This window comes from Genypterus blacodes, unplaced genomic scaffold (genome assembly GCF_046128005.1).
Source record: "Genypterus blacodes isolate CSIRO-AG114 ecotype Tasmania unplaced genomic scaffold, CSIRO-AGI_Gbla_v1 ptg000021l_1, whole genome shotgun sequence".
NCBI lineage: Eukaryota > Metazoa > Chordata > Actinopteri > Ophidiiformes > Ophidiidae > Genypterus > Genypterus blacodes.
Window position 1 is genome coordinate 9,785,001 of NW_027466834.1, and position 18,054 is coordinate 9,803,054.

General features: G+C 43.2%; 3 protein-coding genes across 4 annotated transcripts in view; 2 read left to right on the forward strand and 1 right to left on the reverse strand.

Annotated features, from left to right (window-relative positions):
- ric8a (RIC8 guanine nucleotide exchange factor A) overlaps positions 1–4,953 on the forward strand; it is a 10,453-nt gene extending 5,500 nt beyond the window's left edge. Inside the window, exons 9-14 of the mRNA XM_076142232.1 lie at positions 222–372; positions 591–686; positions 1,103–1,247; positions 1,641–1,785; positions 2,882–3,001; positions 3,920–4,953. Of these exons, the coding sequence (XP_075998347.1) occupies positions 222–372; positions 591–686; positions 1,103–1,247; positions 1,641–1,785; positions 2,882–3,001; positions 3,920–4,061 (799 nt within the window). The 3' untranslated portion in view covers positions 4,062–4,953. The remainder of the gene's footprint in view (positions 1–221; positions 373–590; positions 687–1,102; positions 1,248–1,640; positions 1,786–2,881; positions 3,002–3,919) is intronic.
- Positions 4,954–5,687: 734 nt separating this feature from the next.
- Positions 5,688–8,048, reverse strand: cox8b (cytochrome c oxidase subunit 8B). The gene is made up of 2 exons (XM_076142233.1): positions 7,806–8,048; positions 5,688–5,963 (listed from the first exon to the last, which is right to left on the reverse strand). The coding sequence occupies exons 1-2, from the start codon at positions 7,911–7,913 to the stop codon at positions 5,868–5,870; spliced, it is 204 nt and encodes a 67-aa protein (XP_075998348.1). The 5' UTR covers positions 7,914–8,048; the 3' UTR covers positions 5,688–5,867.
- A 1,166-nt stretch (positions 8,049–9,214) lies between these two features.
- Positions 9,215–16,556, forward strand: cunh11orf24 (chromosome unknown C11orf24 homolog). 2 transcript variants are annotated; one of them, XR_012961013.1, is made up of 4 exons: positions 9,215–9,331; positions 10,936–11,260; positions 11,969–13,421; positions 13,758–16,556. XR_012961013.1 is itself a non-coding variant. In XM_076142234.1 (3 exons), exons 2-3 carry the CDS (start codon positions 11,095–11,097, stop codon positions 13,012–13,014), a joined length of 1,212 nt encoding a protein of 403 aa, XP_075998349.1. In that variant the 5' UTR covers positions 9,215–9,331; positions 10,936–11,094; the 3' UTR covers positions 13,015–16,556. The 2 variants fall into 2 exon arrangements, 1 of the variants encoding a protein (XP_075998349.1); XM_076142234.1 differs by having other exon boundaries at positions 11,969–16,556.
- Positions 16,557–18,054: the final 1,498 nt, after the last annotated feature.

An 18,054-nucleotide genomic window follows, 5' to 3' on the forward strand; every position in this document is an offset into this window, starting at 1 on the left:
GTGTGTCACCTTCCACAATGTTTACCCCTTGATATGGAAATTGTCCAAAGATTATTTGCCACAATTCCATGAGTCGACATTTTTCTGCTAATTTTCCCTGAGCACAAACATTTATGTTTAGTGCATTTAGTTTCTTATCCTCAGGAGCCTGTAGTGTAGCTAACGTCTTTATTAAGACAGGAGCTTGTGGTGTAGATGAAGGACTGTGTCTCTCCCCTCAGTCACACTGTGAACCTGCTGGGTAACCTCCCTCTGCCCTGTCTGGATGTGCTGTTGATGCCGAAGGTGCAGCATGGCTGTGTAGAGTACATGGGGGTCAACATGGATACTGTCAACATGTTGCTGGAATTCGTAGAGAAAAGACTTGATCGGGTAAGAGGAAACACTGATCATGTTATTGGCAGCTAATCATAATCTGATGTTTAATGAAGTTACATTGTTAAAATGACCTCAAAACTGATGCATCAGGTGAATGGAGATAGACTCAGGAACATATCAAAGCAATCCAAACAATCATCTTTGGCACTAGGGGGCATAAGGCAATTTCCAATTTGTTTCACATTTACAGTAATTAAGTGTGTGTCCCTCAGGGAAATAAGCTGAAGGAGACGCTCCTGCAGTCACTCAACCTGCTGACTGAAAGTGCCCGTGTACACCGAGAGACCAGGAAGTTCCTCAGATCAAGGGTCAGTAAATGTCCGTCCCAGAGACAGACTTTTTTCTACAGTTTTCAAATTGAAAATATAGTTCTGTTGTTCAAAATTTCACAATCATCAGCAGGACACAGTCAGACTGGAGCAGCAATATGTGTGTGTTAATGTCACTACTGTGTATGCAGGAGGTTTCTCATTGGTGTGTGTGAGAGGTGTGTTTATAGGTGTGTGTGTGTGTGTGTGTGTGTGTGGTTTCATGTGTGTGTGTGAGTGTAAAATGGATTTTGTTCTCAACTGCGCTCTGTAGTCATGTGTGGCATCTATGCCCTGATCAAATTAGATCCTATCTGAAAATGAATTTCTGACCACCTGTGTGTGTCTGTGTCTGTGTCTGTGTCTGTGTCTGTGTCTGTGTCTGTGTCTGTGTCTGTGTCTGTGTGTGAGATCAGGTCTTGCCCCCACTACGTGACGTGAGGACCAGGCCAGAAGTGGGCGGGACTCTTCGGAACAAGCTGGTGCGCCTGATGACCCACATTGACACAGACGTAAAGCACTGTGCTGCAGAGTTCCTCTTTGTTCTCTGCAAAGAAAGTGGTGAGGACACAATTTGTTTTCCACAACCTTAACTTCTTGCAGTGTGCAGATGTCTGTCTGTCAGTGTGTCAGTGTGTTAGTCAAAGGGTTGAGTTGTCATTCAAGCAGTGGCCTTTTTCCCTCAGCTGTCCAGGCACAGTGGGAGGACAGGCACAGTTGGGGGACGAGTCACTGGTAACCCATTGGCACACTGGTATTTGGTGACAGGTGGAATGTTTGAGTCATGAACCTTAGACCTCCTCTGAGCAGGTCCACCTTCACTAATTGGGCTGCTGATGATGAACTGTCAGTACAGCCATCAGAATGTGATGGATATGTGATTCATCAGCTTTCTGATGAGTTTGAGTGATGACTTACCTTAAAATAAAGTTAACAGCGTTATTTCCTGTCTAGTCTCAAGGTTTGTGAAGTACACTGGTTATGGTAATGCTGCAGGCCTGCTGGCTGCCCGAGGACTGCTGAGGGGGAACAGAGACTCAGGAATCTACTCTGAAGACGAAGACTCAGAGACAGAGGAGTATAAAGAGGCTAAGGCTCAGTGAGTACACACACAGCACAGGACATGTAGCTGTAACTAGAGCTCCACATGACTGTCCCAACCTGACGGGACCTGACCTTCAGCAGGCTCGCTCAGATATGGACATCATGGCCATTTCTAAAGGCATTTCCACACCTGCCTTTGGTGTGCACAAGCTGAGCTGGAATCATATTTATATATGGAATGAAACTATATCTACTGCATATACACACTGCTCAAAATAAACAATCAATCTGTCCATTTAGATAGCAGAAGTGATTGTGAGTCAATTTCACCTGCTCTGGTGCAACTGAAGGTCACAACAGGTGCAATGGAGAGGCAAAAGTAGGACAATCCTCATCTGTGAAGAGAACAGCTCGACCAATGGTGGATCTGCCTATTCTGGTGTTCTCTAGCGAATACCAATCGAGTTGCACCGTGCTGAGCTGTGAGTACAGGTCCCACTAGAGGACGTCAGGCCCTCATGCCACACTCATGGAGTCTGTTTCTGTTTTCTTGGTCAGAAACATGCAGACCAGTAGCCTGCTGGAGGTCAGTTTGTAGGGCTCTGTTAGTGCTCCTCCTGTTCCACAAAGGAGCACAAAGGAGCAGATATCGTTCCTGCTGCTGGGTTGATGCCATCCTACAGCCCTGTTCAGTGCACTACCTGTACAACCTGATTACCTGATTTCCTGATTACCTGTACAACCTGATTGTGCTGCAGTTACCGCCTCATGCTACCTCAAGTGCCAATGACACTAGCAGAACACAAAACTGAAGAAGAATCAGTTGGGGAGGATAAGGAGAGAGCAACTGTCTGTGGTCACCACAGGCTAAACCATTCATTCCCTTTTTGGGGGTTGTCTTGTTTTTGCCTCTCCATTGCACCTGTTGTCACTTTCATAAGCACCAAAGCAGGTGAAACTGATTCACAATGACCTGTGCTTACTACATGGACAGATCAATCCCTGAAGTTGAACTCACTCTGTGTTAAACTGTGATAATATGGTGTTACCTTCATTTTTTGGAGCAGTGTATTTATAGACATCATGATATGATATGATGACATGTATATATGACTATGTGACATGTGACAACCTCCCCTCCTCTTCTCCAGTATAAACCCAGTGACAGGAGTTGTAGAGGAGGAGCAGCCGAATCCCATGGAGGGCATGACAGACGAGCAGAAAGAATATGAGGCCATGAAACTCCTCAACATGTTTGACAAGCTGTCAAGGTTCAAACTCTCACACACACTATGAAATATATGATATGTTGATATATGACTGTAACACATGACCTTACCTTTACTACTGCACCAGTCTTTCCGTCTAACTGCCCAGAATGACTTTAAATGTCACAATGGCAGCAGCGGCATACAGAGGTCATCAGTGGTGGGTCGGGACCAAGGAACAAGTGTTTAGATTGTTGAGCGGGATATAAGCATTTCTTCCACATCTGGCATGTGTGTCCTATGCAGACTATCAACAGGCCACATGGATCTGCTTGTCATAAATGTATTTTCAGAGGAGCTATATTTATCCAGGCATCGCAGGGTGCCTAGTCCAGCTACTAATACGTGCAGTACCTCCATCATGGAGGTGAGACTGTGCTGATAAGGGTGAGGTGTAGAGCAAATAACCTGACTCACAGACAGAGGGACTGGATGAATATGGTCACTCTGCTGAAACAAGATTGAACAGACACAGTTGTGGCTTGTCAGGTAAATCTGAAGTAAACATCCTAACAGCTTGCTTACTTACGGTCAATGACAAGCAAGCAGTGAGCCGAGCAGAGATGCTAAGGTGCTGAGTAGGATCAGGCAGAGTTATAACCTCAGTTACATGCTGGGCTACCGCAGTTACTAGTGAGGGAACTGGTGACATGAGCAGGAAGGAGGGAAGGGAGGTCACAGGGAGAATCAGGTTACAGGGTGAGGTGGGGACACAGGGGAGTGCACTGACATCACAGCCAGCAAGGCAAGAGACTCAATGAGCTCTAAAGAGAAACGGAAGCTACAAGTGTCACCAGGGCAGATTCAGAGAAGTACAAACTGTTTTAATGAATCATCAGTCGGAACAAAAAACCTTTCACTTTGGACAAAAAAAGAGACACTGCATCCATCTGCACTAACCTTCTCCCTCTTCCTCTGCAGGACCAGTTTGATTCAGCCCATGCAGCTTGGTATGGACGGGAGGATGAGAGAAATGAACTCAGAGGATTTCAATAAACTCACACACAATCCTTTGCACCAGCCAGAAGATCCAGGAAGCTCAAGCAGTGGAGATGAAGTTTAGTAGCCGTGGTGACAGACATACACATAGGCTGAACATTTATGGAAATCCCAAATAGCTCTTTTGATTCATGTGAGATGAAGCAGTTTGCTGTTGATGTGAAGGAAATGTACATCTGACACTAAACAAGAACAGAAAGAAGCTCTGTAATGTGACATCAAGACGATTCGTTCCTGTTGGTGCACCCCCTCAGTTCAAGAGTTAGATTTTTGCTTTAATGCACAGCTTCATTGTTGTTTTTCAAACATATGGTTGTGAGCTGATTTTGTATTCAGTGTGTTACCATGTAAACAGCATAATTAGCTTGAAGTCAGCATAAATGTATGTGAGTGTACAGTGAGTAAGAGACCCAGATAACATGATTGTAAATCAATTTACTCAGGTATGAACTGATAACAATCAGGGTAACGAGTATGAGTATCCAGTCATTTTGTCCACGTAGATGGTTTACTCAAATTTCTGCTTCAAGGCTCAGATTATCTTTGCAGTTGGGTTGTGCAACAGGAGGAAACACAAAGCTCCTAATGCCACACCCACTCAGATCCAATCCTAACAATACACACAGCCTCCACACAACCAATGCAAGTCTGCTCAATGAATGTGATTATTTAGAATGATGATGTATCCAGAGAATTTGTTTTGATGTGATGTGTAACTGGAGCAAAAAGTGACTGACAGTAATCCTGATCGTTGCAAAGCCGTGTTAATGTCCTGTGATCCCTTTGAACTGAGACAGCTGCACCTTACTAAAGAATAAAGCTTTCCACGTGGCAAATCAATCAATCAATAAGAGAGGGAGAGAGGTAGATTGTTTTGTTTGTCATCCTGCTTCATTCTTGTAATTGCATTATTATATAGCCTTGTTGTACATTACATTTGATCCTATTCATGTAAATCTGAGACTAAAATCAGTTCATAATATTGACATATATTTTCCCAGTAAATGTTAATGGAAAATAAATCAAATAAACCCTGCTTCTCCTCTCTCTCTCTCTGACTGTGTGTGTGTGTGTGACAGTGTTCTGTGAGGCTCTGAATCCTCCTTACACCACTTCTATCATGGCCTCATTCATTAGGTCTGAACAAACAAATACAGTTCTTAAATGGACTCATAAGAGTAATTTCAGCGGAAGGCAGGCATCACTCCATGCTTTCTGAAGGCACAAGTGACATCTACCATCACAGTCCAATAGCATTAGAGCACTGCAGGCATATTAATAAGGTGCCCCAGCAGAATGAGGGGCTTCTATCAGTGGAATGCAATGCCACTTCACGCCACAAGAGGCTCTTTTTTCTTCTATCTTTTTGCCTGAGGCATGACATTTGACACCTGATGTGGGCGACTTGATACTTCAGGTCTGCTACCTGACACCTGGGCTCTGATACACGATAAACAATTGTTTGACTCGTTAACTTTGACAATGTTTTAGTTCAGCCCGACTCAAGTGTTCCGAGGCCTTTTGGACGGAGGGACGATGCCGCTTTGTCTGTCTGTGAGAACTGATGCTGAGATCTGTCTGTTCTCACATGCACGCTGTACATGAGGTGTGCTCATGTGGATATCATGCCTTATTAGTATAATTTCACATGAATAAAAATCTGAGAAGACAAGTTGAGCATTGATCCCAGTTTGATTTGGTGATAAACATTCATTTATTGGTACTCAGAAAATCAGCAGGCAAACAGCCACAGGAGAGCAGAACAATGAGAGAGAGAGGATCACTGGCAAAACCTCTTGGTACAGTTTATTCTTTGCATTAGTCTCCATCTTCCTCATGAAGGCCATCATCAATCCATCATCTTCCTCGTTTACTGTTTTTTCTTGTAGTTCTCCAAGTTAGCCAGTACCCAACCAGACGGGACCAGGATGGTCACGAACATGGTTGTCAGAGCGATGACCTGCTCCTGTGGGAGGACAGAGCAGAATACCAATGACATCATGGATGTACATGTCTTTATTTCTAGTACGGCCTTAAATGACATGTCATGAATGTGATAGTGGGGAAGGGCAGACATAGTTACTGTATGTAAGCCTACAAACCCAAACCGGATCAGTGTTACTCTCTTCAATAACGACTTTGTACATTGTTATATTTGTCATGTATTCAAAGCTAGCAAGCAACAAAAGCTGCCATCCTCACAACAATGCAGAGAACATGTTCATATCAATCCAAACACATCTAGCCTGTCATGTTCAACATGTGTCATTGGGTCAACTTATTAGTGTTAAAGATGGAACTGGTTGGTATTTGAATCAAAGAAATACATTAGCATTGTCACAATCATTATTGTTGTGAATTTCATATTAGCTGTGGTAGCAATAGCAGTACTAGTGATAGCAGTCATAGCAGTAGTAGTAGCAGTAGTAGTGGCAGTAGTAGGAGTAGTATTAGTAGCAGAAATAGGAGTAGGAGTACTAGTAGTAGATATAGTAGTAGCAGTAGAAGTAGATGTAGAAGCAGTAGTAGTAGCAGTAGTAGTAGAAGGAGTAGTATTAGTAGCAGCAGTAGGAGTAGTAGTAGTAGATATAGTAGTAGCAATAGTAGTAGCAGTAGTCGTAGTAATAGCAGTGGTAGCAGTGGTAGTAGCATAGTGGTATTCAGAAATCTTAGGTCTGGCCCCATCTGGCTCAAGTAGCCTATTATTACATATGTGTTCTAAATAGAATACCTCTGATTTGTATTTCATTAAATGCTAGCGATTTGACAGATTGACAAAATGTATCACCCTAAGCGTTGAATAAACTGAATGCATCACCTATGTTCAGCAGTGGGGGGTGCTGTACCTTCTTAAATTAGTGCTGTACAGCAGGAACAGACGTTTGTCAATGGAATCAGGTCATATCAGATCTGACCTGAAGATAATGTGTAACTTACAACTGCTAAGAGAAAGGACTTGACATTTTGAGTGATTAATGGTTATCTTTTATACTTAATGGTTATTTTTCATGCCTCTTCCACTCTTGTACTTTCTGACAAGATGTTATTGATCTAAATCTATGGCTCTGATTTGTTATGAGAATGCACTGGGTCAGGGTTCAAACCACCACAAGGACAAACTGAATAATATGATCAACCTGATTTTGTTCATAGACAAAACATATATATCCATGAATCTTAAATATAGCAATTCTATTTTGAACTCAAATATTGAATTGGTGTACTTTATGCAACATGTGCTGTTTAACATGTGCTTTAGGACGCGAGGCCCGAGCATTCTGTCGTCAATATTCTGTTCTTGTGCAGAATTAAGTTCACGAGTTAAATTCAAACTAAAGAGGCGCTCAAATAAACTGACTGTCTGTCCTCATGTCTTCCTGTTTTTCATGTTCAAGGTCGCAGTCTGAGCTCCTGCTGAGCCGTTAGAGACGCTATAATATTAATCTCAGTGCAACAGTTTATCCAATACATCCTTATGGATACACCAGCTGGATCTAACAGAACACATATTATTATTATCTAATGGAGTATGAGTCCTCTATGTGTCGAGCCCGCTGCTCTGTCGCTATCTCACTGGCTCTGTCTACGTGTAAGAATTTGAAATAACAATGGCGTGATACACTGACGCACTTAATTCCGGTTTTGCAAAGTGGCCGTAAACATCACCTGATCCACATTGTTATGAACAATATCAACACATAATCAATACATTTGGATTATTATCAGAAAGACGCACTTATGTGTGAAGTTGCGTGCGTTGCGGTGCAGGTGTGTGACCTTAGAGAATGAGATCATAGTGCGCACTCACCCCTGCTGAGATCGGGTGTTTGGCAGGTTTGGCAGACCAGTTAGCCGCAGGGACCATCTGAGTCCTCAAGGCGCTCCTGAAGAGGCCAGACACGCGGGGAAGAGACATGGTAGCTCCGCTGTGTGAGGTGAATGAAAGAATTCAGAGAGGAGTGATCCTTTCGGTTTGTTTGTACGTGCCAGGAGGGACTGTGCGTAATGGTGCGCGGCTGCCTGTGTGTTTATGTGTGTGTGATAAGGGGAGAGAGAGAGAGAGCGATAGAGAGCGAGAGAGAGAGCGAGAGAGAGAGAGAGAGAGAGAGAGAGAGAGAGAGAGAGGGAGAGGGAGAGGGAGAGAGAGGGGGGGGGGGGGGAGAGAGAGAGAGAGAGTGCGAGAGAGAGAGAGAGAGAGAGAAAGAGAGAGAGAGAGAGAGAGAGAGAGAGAGCGTAGGTGGACTCAACACCCAGAACGGCCCACACGTGTCCTCATGTCACCCTGCCGCCACTCTGTTGCCATCTACTGACTGAACTTGATCTCACACAAGGAAGTTTGTTTTGTTTCTTGTCGTTTTTGATCAAAATTACTCGAAAAGTGAAAAAGCAATCTTCATAAACACTGATGGGTGCTTTGGACAGTATAACACATTCAATATTGCTGATGCTGATCCAGGACTTTCTTAAACAGTGTAAGATCTGGTAAAGGTACCCTAAGGCAGTGTTTTTCAACCTTTTTTGAGCCACGGCACCTTTTTTACATCCAAAAATCCTGAGGCACACCATGCAAACGAAAGATCTCTCCGGTTGAAAAACACTACCCTAAGGTGACGTGATGTATGATGGTGTCGATACAGATAAGGATTCAGATCTGGATCTGTTGGACTAAAATACATTATGTTTGGATTCTGCAATTCACATTCCAGTCCAGCGGGTGGCGGTAATGTGCCATTAATATGTGTGCCGAAAACACTGCAAGAGGAGAGAGAGAGAAGAATGTGCTCTGTTGGGTGAAAACTCTTTGGGAATATTAAACAGAGAGTTGCCGCACGTACATCAATTTGATGACACACATGCAACATTAACTGAAACGCTGCCAATCAAAGAAACACAATGGAAATGTATGATAACACAAAAGAACTTTAGGACAACATAAAGCCATACATTTCTGTTGTGTTTCTTCAAACTGCGCTGTTTGAGTTAATGTGTCGGTTTGGCGTGTTGCATATGGTGAGCTTTCTCTGCCACCATTCAGAAAAAAGTCTGAGATTAAAGACATCACTTTCAAAAATGATGTCTTTAATTTTTTTCACGTGACCCTAATCCCCTTTCCTCTCTCACTCTGAGCCATTGGCCTTTATATGATAATATAAAGGTGAAGATCCTTCAACAACCAGCAGGGGCAGCAATGAGCCTCATTCACCGAAAAGCGAAAAGAGGAAGAAGCCCGCAGTAGAAGAGGTGGAAGTGGCGGTGTGGAAACCATCAATAGTTGTGGTCACTGTACATGATTGAGAGTTGTGCTACAAACACACCAAGACAGCAGACTGTTCGGTAAGTGAGGCGAGCAACACAGCCAGCGGTCGGCTTGTAGCAGCAGGTTAGCATGGAGCCGCTGCTTTATCTACATATCAGCCCAGAGCGCATCGGGTTAGCATTAGCTACACACTGGGACCATGACCCAGTCCGTCGTTCATTTACTTGTGTATATATATTTGTATTGCTGACAGGCGTCCAAGTAGCGTCTTCTGCGTTGTCACTCGTTTCTTTTTCTGTTCAGTGATCCTTTTTCTCCCGTGTGCGACGTGTTTAGTGTGTTTCGCAGTCAGGCTGTCAGCCACTCCACGCTGGCAGGTGGGCTGACCCGCTGTGTTGTGTACATTAAGGGCACGGCTGTGTGCACCTGAGTGATGTCACTCCAGCTTATTGCGTTGACCGTTGAGGAGGCCGTGTTGACAGCTGCCTTCATCCTGATTGGATGAACAAAAGGCACGTTTGTGTAGCATAGAGAGGATTAAAAGTGCTTTACATTGACACCAAAGCAGATATACAGGTGCATCTCAATAAATTAGAATATTGTAGTCTTCCCCATGTTGTGTCGCCTACTGAACCAGACTGAGAGACAATCTAAAGGCTCAGGAAACCCTTGCACAGGTGATTTGAGTTAATGAGCTGATAAGAGTGTGACACCGCGAGGCTCCAATATTGAACTTTTTTTTTTGTAATTTTCTGAGGTACTGAATTTGGGGTTTTCATGAGCTGTAAGCCATAATCATTCAAATTAAAACAAATACAGGCTTGAAACATTTCACTTTGTGTGTAATGAATCTAGAATATGAGAATTTCAATTTTTTTTTTTTAAATTTAATTACTGAAATAAATTGGCTTTGCCAGGATATTCCAATTTATTGAGATGTACATGTTCAAACAGCCTTTTACCTACAAACCAACCTCAGTGAGACCATTAAATTAGACTTCCATTCCTCAGACACAAGATGGCAGGCATGAGTCAAATATGGCTGTGGGTGGTCCTGTTCAAACACGTGTACACGTCTCAACCGAACTTTAGTCTCATTGTTTGTCAGAATCTAGATAACTCCATCATATCAAGTATCATACCATATCATGTAGTCTGTACTTCATGCAGCATGTCTCTGTTTCTTGAGGTGCATTCAAAGATTTTCGTCAGCAAAACAAACTAATTAAAGTCTATTGCGCCGATACTGAATGTATTACATTAAACATTTTGGAAATTGTGTAAAATACATTCTTATTTGATTAAGGTTGTTGTTCTTTGTAGTGGAATCGTGTGATGTGTTGTGCATTTCCTTATTTCTGTGCAGTCAGAGCACATTTTTAACCTCTGTATATGACAACGCTGTAGAGTAAGCTACTTTATTTCAGCAAGTATATTGTGTGTGATTTTTGGATCATAGCAGCCACCACTAGTTAATAGGTGTGTAAAGCTTTGCCTTATCAGCACACTGATAGTGAGTCGTTGAATGGTTGAGGTAGGTCCTGACAGTATTCTTGAAGGAAATGGTCCCATTTTATGTAAAGCATCTACTGTTTATAAAGTTCCAATTGTGTGGCGCTTGATGTCGCTTCTCCTTCATTGTTGTTTGATGTCTGCTCTGTCTGCTTGATGTCTTGTGCAGGTCCAGAAAGTGGACTTCTCCTCTTCATCTTGGTCGCGGCCCTTGATTTCATTTCAGCCTCAGGTCCTCATGTGTGGGAGCTCACTGTGTATGTGTGTTACTGTGACAGTCATCATACTGTACAGTTAGTGTGTCTGTGTGGCTATATGTGTGCCCACCATGTCCCTGTTTGCCTCGGCGCTCCATCTCCAGTGTCCATGGGTACGTCTTCACCTCCTCTGCCTTCTTCTTACCCTCCCACACTCCCTGTGCCTCACAGTAGCCAAACGGGAGTTGAGGCTGACCCCCACTGACACTCTGACCCCTGTCAACTGCAGCGGCACATGTAAGTACCTGCCACTATTACACTGCAGGGCATCACATAAGCCAACATGTTTAGAAAAGTAATCATCCATTCTGATAATTCATCAGAAAGGAGAAAATAAATAGAAGAAATTATAAATGTAAATGATCCCATGCTCCCTCCCCCATGATGATGGAGAAGTGGAGCAGTCCATCCTGGCTCTGTTTGTATTTACATTACGATTACACTGTGACAGAAAACAAACCAGACGTACAAGCTTCTATGTTTGTGTTTTGGTGCGAGTCCCCTCACACCTGTCATCAATGAAAAGATCCGTAGACATTCAGAACGAGCCAAAGCCAACTTAACGTCACCTCTGGGTCTTTTTTTATGTATACAAAACCAAATTGCAGTTGAAAGAAAGCAATCATCTCCCTGTGTGGTGAGAGAGACAGAGAACATAAACCATCATCACCTCCTCACTGGACCAATTACAGGTTTAGCCTTTTTTCTAGACAAAACATCTGACTATAATTGCTTCATCCTGCTCATTCGTACATGTTGACCCAGCCACCACTGCACAATAGAGACATTACTTGATGGAAATGTTATTGATTATTGAGCTAATCAATCCATCCCTGATTGTAGTCAATATTGAGGAATATTACATAACCAAAGTGTAATTATGCAGGTGGGATCGTAGACCATTAATGGAGAGTTCATTCATGGGCTGTTGTTGCTCTTTCCCAGGTGATGATGGTGGAGCAACTGAAAATAAAACGGCTAAGCATTCATCCGACATCACTTCAACAGGTGCGACACAAGTCCTGCTCCAGTCCAATGTCTCCTCCTTGTCTGAGGAAAGGCCACTTGATGGCCCAAGCAACAGTAACCAAACCTTCAGCAACTCCTCCACCATTCCTCTCAGCCCCGTCTCTGCACACAACTTCAACAAAAGTGACATTTTGAAAACCATTTCTGAAGGCCCACACATGTCGCCTCCACCCACTGAAAAAGCCGTGGAGGTTCATCCCCCACCCTTAACCCCGCCCCCACAAACGACAACCAACCAACGCACTGTTCAAACCCCCAGTCCCTCAGTGTTACCACCCACTCAGACTGTTGGCCTTACTCTTCCTCCTGCCGTTACAGTTCCAGCCAGTGTTTCACCGACACACACTACTAAGTCAGTAACAAGTACCAGCAGTAAGATGAATAATGTATCCACAAACTCTGGGTCTGAAGGTAACCTATCTCCAGAAAGGCCCAATGTGCCTCCAAACGCATCGACAACTGCAGGTACGTCACCACCTACAGCAACAGCGGAAGTAACCCAGACTCGTGCTGATCCCACAGCTACCAGTACTAACACCATTACTAGAGTAATACCCATGTCTACAAACATGCCATCTTCCTCACCCAAAGCTGCTACAACACAACCAAATGAGCAAAATAAGGAGACGCCACAGGGGTCCACTACTACTTCCCCCCCGACCCAGACCCAGACCATTACAGCTACTCCAACCACTACCACTAATACCGCCGCTCATCGCAGTGAAGTTGTCGCCAAGGGAACAAGAGCCACCGTGGTAGAGGTAGCAGGGGCAGCAGGGCCGTCTCTGAGTATGGACCTGATGGATAAAGCGTCCTTATTGGCTGTCCTGCTCTTTGGTCTCCTTTTCTTCGTGGGAACAGTACTTGTCTTTGTCACTCAAGCCTACGAGAGCTATCGCAGGAAGGACTACACACAGGTGGACTACCTGATCAATGGGATGTACACAGACTCAGGGGTGTGACACAGCAGGGGGGGGGGGGGGGGGCTAAGCACAAGACTGGGAGGTGTTTGGGGGTCAACATGGATGCAGAACTGCAGTGGACAGCGCAAATGCACAAGGTGCTCTAGTGCCTCTGTAATACGGCTTTGAGAGCAGTGGCAGTGGAATTGACCAGAGTTTGAAGCAGCAACCTAAGAGTCCTTTCAGATTTCAGGCTGGCCCAACACTTATACACCATAATGCTTTGAGTCCAAACGCCATCACCGTCCGGAAGATTCTGTCAGAGTTGCCCGAGGCCGTACGGTATTGGAAAAAGTTGTTTTTCCGACTTTCATTTCATCATAACACACCAACAAAATCTTAATTTGCCTTATATCAATAAGAAAATCCTTGCTAAAACATGAAGACATTCATCATTACCTGTCACCGTCATCCCTGAGGGTTCAGTCTGGACTTCAGTCAATGCATCAGTCCAGCACTGTTTATTATCATGATTTATTAATATCTCAGTCCACATGAACCCGGACTGCATGCCACCAAACTCCTCTCTCACTTGGTGAAGCTAATGAAAGTAAAGTAAGACCCTCCTGCTCATGTCACAGCTGCTGGTTCTGGGCTAAACATGACAGGGGTGATAGGTGAAGCTGGTTCACGAAGCTTCTGCTACATGCATCGTAGCCGGGGTGTCGCAGCATATTGACCAGCCGCTGCATATGTGAGAGCCATGCTTTGTACTGCATCCTCTGGCCTCAAAGCAAATGGAGTTTCTCCCTCAGTAGTGCGTCAGAATCCCCTCCTGTCTGAGAAAATCCCAAAACAAATGGTTCAATAGTTTTATGTTTGAATGAGATCACAGGTTGTGTTCAGTATTACTTTCCCTCTGCAGACAAATGCAGTCATATTGCACTTCTTCACATTTCCAATGACTGATTAGTTGGCCAGTTGACACACATTGGTCCGTCCTAATTTCAAGGTACTTTGGAAATCATATTGTTCAAAGTGCCATCATTTTAACTGTGGCCATGCATTTCCTATTTCTGCACAAACTGACTGAGTGACTTGTTGAGTGAAATAATTAAACAGTGGCTTGAGGAGCTTTTCTTCACTTTAGTTGTTGTTGAAGCCTTTTATTTAAATTGGTATCAAACGCAATATTCAGAGAAAGCGAGAACCAAGCTGAGTGACTGAACAGCTTCGAGCAATTACATGTAGAAAAACAAATTATTCCACTTCCTCCACACATAGTTTGTTTTGATGAATCCCCATTTGTGTCCCACATGCTCCACATGTGTATTGTTGTTTTGCTTTGTGTTTTTCTGAGCTTTATGCTGCTGGGTTTGTTGTTTGGTCGGTTGGTTGGAGAGCTGCAGATTGAAGCACCGTATAAACCGCTGCTTCCTTTGTCTCTGCCAACACCGGCTCCGTTTGACTGCGTTGGTCAGTTTGATGATGTTAAACACACACTAAATCAACTGAACCTGTTTGCTCTGCCCCCTCCAGCATGGACTGATGGACTTTCACTCAAGCTTAGCAGGGCATGAGGTCATCTTTGTCATCTAACACAGAGTTCATATGAAATGTGACTGAAGGTGCGGGTCAGTCTCCTCCTCCTTTTGATTTCATAACATGTCATCAACATTCCTTCCCTGTTGCCAGGAACGTTTGCGACTGTTGGACCGAATAATGTATCCAGGCGTGTTTTGCACAGACTTATGTGATAAAGGCCATACCAGATACTATAGTAGAATATCTATATTTTTGCTCATGTATGAATGTATGGGGTTCCTTTGAATATGCTGGATCCTCTGTAGGGATCTATTGATTATTCTCCTACACGATCTATGCACCTTTTTTATTATGAAAAGCCATTTGTGTTCAATTAATTCCATAACTCATTTACGGCTGAATGTATACCTCGCTATCACATATTGGGAACTTCAGTTGGAGGAAAGTGCGGCTTGTATGTAGTGAAACCTTTCAGGCTAGTCACCCTGTGTGAATCACCTGGTGATGTCGTTAACGGGCTGTGGTGACAGTTACAACAGCCTTCCTATAGGTGGCAGTGCAGCATCTGTTTTCTCCTCTGTTTTAGTGTTGCATCACCCTGTAGTAATAATTTTTAGCACTTTTGACTGGGTGTTTTGTATTTCAATCATGATTGTGAAGCTTTAACTGTTACTTCATACATTACACAAGACGATACTTGCTACCAGCTACTCACAACATTAATCCTTTACCTCCTTAAGTTTCCGATTCTCCTTCTGTCTTTAGTCCTCCCATTGTAACACTGTTGTCCAGCCTCCGCTCATTCCTCAGTTTGTTTTTGTAAGATGGATTAGTAACTGTACTTACTAAATTGCAGTATTGGACTGTTTCTCCGATTGAGGAAGTGCATGAGGAGGTAGCATACTTTGATTTGTGCAGATTTCAAACATATTAATGCGTAGACGTGATGTTTACATCAAAGAATTGACGCATTGCCTTAATTGCAGTATAAACGGTTTTATGTAAACATGCTTGGATTGAAAGTGTCAGACGTTGGGCGCTTTCACATCCACCATCTGCTGGCTGTAACGCCATTAGAAGAGCAATAATGTTGCAACACACTGAGCTTGGGGAGACATTTTTGGGAAATGACTGAGCGAACGAATGGGAATGCTCATAACCATGTTTCAACCAAACTGCTAACACCTGCATCAATAAACATTTCACAGTTTGGTTTGCTTTCTTAAATACAAAGTCAATCCTAATGATCCCTAACAAAAGATGCAATGGAATGAAAGGTTGAACTTGTGTGGGTATGAGTGTAACTAGGTGAGAAAACCAGTAATGAAGTGATGTATGTATGTGCTTTAAATGAGGTTATACTGTATACATCTGTGTTCTACCACGTCTCCAAAGGTTGAGTTGATATCTTTGTCATGATGATTGTACTGTTATAATTCTGAAGCTTGAGATACAGATGTGATTTGAGATGATTGTTGTGCAGCACACCAGCAGAACGTTTTTAATCCTCCTAATGGCCAAAGCTCTGAAAGTGAACTGATCCTGATTTTACGTTCCTCTATGATGAACACATTTTCATTTTACAGGTGGTAAATATTAGCAGCTATATAATCCAAGCTTACACACCTGTTGCCTTTTATTTTCCCTTTTCTTTACCATTTTGTTCCACGGGGTTAATGGTTGATGGGGGAATTGCCAAATGAAGCACACGATCGTACGATAAAGCCAAGGGAAATGTTAAGCCATTATCAATGTGTGACCTAGGATCTGTCAGCTTTTACTTTTAATAACACCAGAAAATACTTACTTATTTCATTAAAACCTTTATTTTGTGCTAATTGTTGCACTTTGTTTATTTTTGCAGTTTACAGTATGTCAGTTCTTTTTTCCTAAGTGATGTTTTTTTTAAGCCATCAGTGTTATCACATTCCTTGATTCATGCGTTAGTAATCCGACTACTCCTCTAAAACTTGATTTGAAAAGTGTCTGGCTCTGTATCACACAGTGTATCAGAGTCTGAAATACTTGTAGCTTTAGGCTGAAATACTTTAACATTTTGATCGTTGAGTAATTGTCACAAGTTTTGTTTTCTGTTGATCATTAATTCTGTGATGATGACCTAATCGCCCAAACTGTTTTCTAATCCTTTGATCAATATGTAAGATGACTGTGGGGGGGGGATCAATAAAGCTGACTTTGGTCATTTTGAAATCAACAGAAACCTGCCAGTTATTGAAATTGCTGGAATGTTCTACAGACTAATGTGTGACTGCTCTTTATCAGCAGTTCATTTCACAATATAGCGACGTCACTACATCAAATATTGATTTTGTCTGCTTAGATGAATCTATTTGGTGATTCTTTGTCATGACTTTTTTAAAGTTTGCAGAAGCTATGTTCAGCCCTAAAACAAAAAAAAAATACTTAATAAAACCCATTTTATCCGTAAATATTTTTTACCACATTTTCCATAGATTTCAGTTTTTTCAACTCCGCAGAAATGTACAGACGGAGTCATCTGGTGCGTTATCAGTTCACTTGGAATACCAGCAGCAGTTGGCTGATTGACGGACGGGATTGCAGAGTGCCTGATACCTTGAATGGATCCACACAGTGAGTATATTCAGGATCTCAGTCACTTGGTTGATGGTTAATGTGTGTGCTTTGTGTACATTTACATCACACCACCATCATTAAATGTGATGAGAGCATACTGATCTCTGCATGCTGCCGCTGAAACCTTCAGCTCCATCAGCCACATTACTCTGATGTCTGTAGCCAGGCTCAGCAGGGCTTTAGTACCAGACAAACCTCAAATGCTTTGATTTTGTATGGTCCCACACTTTGTAATCAGCCATCGCAATCTCTGTCCCAGCTGAACAACTCCAGACTCTGCAGCTCATTGATGTTGTCCAGTCTGGGACACCCTCTCTCTCCGCAGTAGGTGACATGTTGCAGAGTTCAGCCACAGCCCAGCTTTGTGGATGGGGCTGAGGCCCTCTTGCAAGTCCACTACTGTCCCACTGAAACTGTCTCTTTCCATCAGCAGCTCGAATGTGGCCGGTGGATTACAGAGCTGGAATGGTACGGCCCTGAACTGCTACAGTCCCTGCCCGATGGTGAAGGTCGTCTTGGGTTACTTTAGGGGGCAGCTCCATTTGCCAATAACCACAGCGCATGTGGAGGCAGCTGAACCCAGTGATGTGTTTGAGGGCGTCATATATCCAAGGAAGCAGGTAAGAGTCCTTTGTGCTGACCTTTGTTTTGAGCAGTAAATCTGACTGGCTAGCTGTCTGTCCCAGGATTTGGCAGCCGATGTGCAGTATGTTTTCTACTTTTCACTGTCATGGACATCTTGAAACAGTGAGTCCATGTCAAAGTAATCTTTGATCAGATCAATATATGTGGATTTTCTTCACGCTTCTGCACACTTGCCCTCAATCTCGACAGTTGCCATGACATATTCTGCATTCTTTTTTCATATACTACTAACAATTGCAGTTGCAGGTTTTTAATCATATTTCGTTTCATTTTTCGCTGTACTTGAAAAGAAAC